This window comes from Hibiscus syriacus, unplaced genomic scaffold, assembly GCF_006381635.1.
Source record: "Hibiscus syriacus cultivar Baekdansim isolate YM2019G1 unplaced genomic scaffold, ASM638163v2 tig00117048_pilon, whole genome shotgun sequence".
Lineage (NCBI taxonomy): Eukaryota > Viridiplantae > Streptophyta > Magnoliopsida > Malvales > Malvaceae > Hibiscus > Hibiscus syriacus.
In genome coordinates this window covers 10391612-10396933 of record NW_024063538.1, presented here as the reverse complement: position 1 = coordinate 10396933, position 5322 = coordinate 10391612, and the positions used below count along the sequence as shown (strand labels likewise).

General features: G+C 34.0%; 1 protein-coding gene across 1 annotated transcript; it reads right to left on the bottom strand.

Annotated features, from left to right (window-relative positions):
- Positions 1-3823: 3823 nt before the first annotated feature.
- Positions 3824-5025, bottom strand: LOC120197624. Its single transcript, XM_039199086.1, has 2 exons — positions 4952-5025; positions 3824-4775 (listed from the first exon to the last, which is right to left on the bottom strand). Exons 1-2 carry the CDS (start codon positions 5023-5025, stop codon positions 3824-3826), a joined length of 1026 nt encoding a protein of 341 aa, XP_039055017.1.
- Positions 5026-5322: the final 297 nt, after the last annotated feature.

The following is a 5322-nucleotide window of genomic DNA, read 5'->3' as shown; positions in this document are numbered from 1 at the left end:
ATGTTAGTATACTCTTTAACCTTATTCTTTAACATATTTAAAACATCATTATCTCAATTTCTATAATAATTTCAACCTAATTGGCTGTTCCATGCTCCATAGTATCGGTACTACTATCCTAGTACCGATACTTCTATACTATGGTACTGATACTTCTATACTATGGTACCGATACCCCCTTCCGGTATCGATACCAAAATTAGCTTCAATGTTTCATGGTATTGATACCCTTTCCACAGTATTGATACTACTATACTATGGTACCGATACCCCATTAAGGTATCGATACCAAAATTAGATTCGATGTTTACATGGTATCGATACCCTTACAATGGTGTCGATACTACCTTAACGGAATCAGTATCGATACTATACAACAAATTCGTCCTCCTTTTTGCCTATAGTATCGATACCCTTGCCCAAAATTTTCAATTTTTAACCCGATTATTAGCCAAATGGGGCCAAATTCCTTTATATTTACATCCCACAATGAGATTTAACTCATCTTTACTTATATATAACAATTTCCCTTCATCTTGTTTCATAAAACATCCAACATTTATCAAGAACATTAAATTCTAAGAATCACACCACTTAATCTAATGTGTTTTTAACCCTATCCAATGCTTCTAATCTCTTATTGGCCTCTATGACATGTCAAATTTACCATAAAACATCCATAACCACTCCTATATTAACATATCATCTAAAAAACCATTTTCTAAAATCTCCATTTTCCACCGTTTGTTAGTTTTAATCTCATTTAATCCGTCCTTATACTTCTATCCAACTCAAATCTTCAATAACCAACTTAACATAAAAGAACAAACCATCAATTAGAGATCTTACCTTTTTGCTTGGGTTGAAGGCTTTTTCGCGTGAAAGAGGAAGAAGAAGAGAGTGTTGACTTTCTTTTTCCTCTTCTCCTTATTTCTTTAATTAAATACCATAATAAATGAATTTTAAATTCATTTATATCCAAATACCCATAAATACCCTTTTTAATCCTTCCTCACTACAATTTAGTCTAGACTAATATTCCCACTCATTCTCATCTTTATTAATTAGTTAATTTAGTCCTCCATATTTTTAATTCCTTTCAATTTAATCACTTTCCTATTATTTGGGGTATTACAACTGGAACCATAACTAACATAGAAAAAGAAGCACACACAGTAAACCGAAAAGAACATAAACAAAAAATCAAAGCATAAACAATCACTAAAAATACAGAAAATCAAGGGTTATACTCGGTTTTGTTCACCGAGAACACGCAAGAGCCTAGCCAGAACCGAAGAGTCGCCGGAACACAAGAGACGGCGATTTTAAGGGTAAAAGCGAAACTTTGCCCTTAGATCTACGCCAGTAGGGGTAGGTATTGTTTTTTTTGGGTCTCGACTTTGGTTTACGGGAACGAGGTGGTTTTTTCTGTTGAGATTTGTTTTCCTGGCCACCGGAGGTGGTGGCCGAAGCGAAGGCGGGCGGTAGATTTGTCACCGGTGGGTGGTCGGTTCGGCCGGCTAGGGAGAGGATTTAAGAGGTTTGGGGATTTTTTTTTGGAATGGTTTAAAAATGATTTTTTCCGGTTTTAGGCTATTTATAGCCGAGGGACCAGTACATAATTAGCTAATAGTTTAATTTTTTTTCGTAGTCCCTCATATTTCGATGTGTAATTCGTTCTGGTCACCTGTTGAAATTGTCTCTGAATTTTCAATTTATTCACTTTAATCCCTATTTTCATTTTTTATATTTTACAAATTAACCCCCTAATTTTGTTTATTTATCTTGTAGTTCATTTTTAGCATTAATTTCAGTCCATAGATTCCAATTTAATTCAATTTGATCCTTTGATCTATTTATGTATTTATTTATTTTTGGATTTTTTTTATTTTTATTAACATTTATTTTCTTAACTTTTTATTTTTTTTACTTTCAAAATTTAACATTTATTTTTTTCTCTTTGAAAATTAACAATTTTCTTTTACTCTATTATTATTTATTTATTATTTTATTTATTTCCTTGAAAATTTATTTTCTTCATTTTTTCCTTTTCATTATTTTTTTCTTTAGACTTGATTTTATATTTTAAATTTTTTTTATTTCATATTTTTTTATTCTTATTTTTACAATCTAACATTTTTTTGACCCTTTTTAAAGGAATTTCAACCAATCAAAGGTAAGTAATTTGAATCGGGTTTTAAATTTTAATTTAACTTTTAATTTTCCCAATTAAGACAACTGAAAACTAAATGGTACCGAAGGGGCAGTTCAAGGGTGCTAATCATTCCTTGACTGTAACCGACTTTCGAATCCGACATATGTCTGGTAAACCACAGATCAGGTAAGATGGTGTCCGGTCAACCTAAATATTATTTTTAAATGATCAGTGGAGGCTCTAACACTTTTATTTCAAGTCGAATCCCAATTCCTGGCCCACCCGAAAGACGGTTGCGACAGACGCAACAACCGTTATTCACCCGTGATTCCAAGACAAAAAAAATCAACATTCCCTCTACAATCAACCATTCAACCGTATACAAAAACAAAATTGGAGCTTAAGGGCAGGGACAAAACATATTAACAGAGGCTATTAGTATTTAGTGAACAGTTTAATCAAATACCCATTACCCATACATCTTACCAAAAACCATTCTAGAAGGGGAAGAGTTGGAAAAACAAAGCCTAGTCAGTAGGAAGTCTTCTGTCCGTCGAGCTTTGTCGCTGTTGAAGGAATAGATCAAGCTTCCCGCTTCCATTTAAGAAGGTAAAAGTTTTTTTTTTTTTTGCTACTTAGCTTAGGAAGATTGAAGATGCAGTCTTCACTCGAGGATTTGGGGTTTCAAATATGCAATCTTCCATTCAGTGAAGATTAAAGAAGAGTGAAATGGGTGGGAGTGAAATGGGTGGGGGTGAAACGAAGAAGATTGAACTAGGGAATGGATAGGAAGAAAGAAACGAAGAGCTGAAGAAGATAGTTCGAGAAAAATGGGAAGAACATACCGAATTACTTATATTACAAAAAGGAAAATAAAAAAAATTCAGTGATGAAAATTTGTTTTACAAGCTAGGTTCTAAAGAATCTAAACTTCTAAAATTGTTATATATTTTATTTAAGATTTATGAGTTAGCATTTTAGAATTTAATTCTTAATTCTTTTTAATCATTTTTAATTTTTAATTCTTTTTAATCATTTTTAATTCTTAATTCTTTTTAATCGTTTTTAATTCTTTATTTTAATTCTTAATTGAGATTCTATTTGATTTAATCATTTTATGTTCTTTAAATTTATTTAGATTCCATTCAACCTTCATTTTTCGTATTTCATTACATTTTTATTAATATGTTGAATTATTCAAATTAAATAATAATTGAAGTTTAAAATTAAATTAGATTTTTGTTTAACATTACGCATATATTAAATTGTGCAAAATTTTAAAAAATTCACGACCGCAACTGCTATAAATACGATGCAATCGAAAACATGACCGTAAACACTATTTAAAACACTGATTATCGCTTTACGGTTGTAACGCTTTAAATGATCAAGAATTTCGCTAGCAATAAGAGTGCAATATGCTATTTGTTTTCTAGCAATATACGGAAACTGAGACTCTCTGATAACCTAGTCAATAGACCTAGCCAGTCTTCTTGAAAGAACGCGAGTCAAAATCTTATACTAAGTTTCCAACTAAACTGATCGGTCTCTAGTCTTCCATACTCACTGGAGATGAGACTTTTGGAATTAGTGAAACGAATCATTGATTAACAGCTCTGTCCCATTTCTTATCGTGGTAGAAATTATTAAAAATCCATTATTCGCTGCTTAACTCTTGCCAAAATATTTTGTAGAAGTCCAAATTAAAACCGTCTGGACCCGGGCTCTGTTTCCATCAGCTGTGATTATGGCCAACCAGACTTCTTCTGAAAACGGAATTTCTAATGCTATTGATGAAGATACACTCAATTTTTTAAAGTCTCCTTCAACCCACTTTACTGGTGTTGTTGGGTGTTCGTTGTATGAACCACGAAAATGTCTCAAAAAAATCCTAGAGATGTGTTTAGGATCCGATATCAATTGGTTATCCACTTGAATTGCCGAAATCTGATTTTGTTTATTCCTCATGATTAAGACCGTATGAAAGAACTTTGTGTTCATGTCGCCGTCATGGAACCACCTGAGGCTAGACTTTTGTATCCACACTCTCTCCTCCTTCCTATAGATAGCCCATAATTCCGCTTTAAGAGAATTGATCTCGCTTGCCACTGCCTCTTTATTGTTTGTTCTTAGCAGTTGGTCTTCCAAGCGCGAAATATTTTCTTCCTTCTCTTTGGTTTTACCATTTTTGTTTGCCCTAAAATTAGTATTCCACTCCTTTGCCTCCATCTTAACTACACGTAACATTTCCCATGCCTTTATCCCTTGGTGCTCACCAATGACCTTTTTAATGGTATCCACGAATGACTGCTCATCCGCCCGATATGAAAAATACTTGAAGGGGCGAGGGCTCCCTAACGACGCCTTCTCTCTTATCATTATCGGGTTATAGTCTGAAAGGCTCATCGGTAGAGCCTCTTGATTAATCGATAGGAAAGAACTTAATATTTCTGGAGAAACCAGAATGCGATCCAACCTGCTTGCAGAGGAATTCACATGTCCCTTCATCCATGTGAAGGTGCCACCCACCAATGGCAAGTCAATAAAATTGCACTTATGTATGAACTCAGGTAGAATGTTGGCTGCTTCAAAATTCACTTCTGCCCCATACTTCTCATCACTTGATTGAAATCACCTCAAGATATCATGGGTATGTTCAACATTTCAACCGTATCAGCTAATCCTTTCAAAAAAAAAAAAAAAATCTTCCTAACTTGCGGATCATTCGGTGCGTAGATATTAAGGAGACCACACCGAAGCTTCTTTTCACTAATGGTTCCGATTAGGATCAGGTACCTGCTCTCATGATTCTCCTTTCTAGGTGGAAAAACCTCGAATCCCACATTGAAATTATCCCCCAGATGTCCCATTCGAAGGAACAACCGCCACAATTCCGTAATTGTTACCCCAAAGTTTGTTTACCATTCATGGTTATCTTGTAGTTTGGACTCCTATATAAAAACCACGCTAGGTTTCTTCGACATAACTATACACTTCACATCCCTAATTTTCTCCACTCGCCCCAATCCTCTTACATTCCAAGAAATACCACATAAATTTAACATAAAGTAAATTATAAAAACGCAACAGCAATACACGCTCAAACCTCATTCTTAACGACACCCATCAGCTTCCTGTAGGTCTTGTAAACGTCGAACTACCAATTC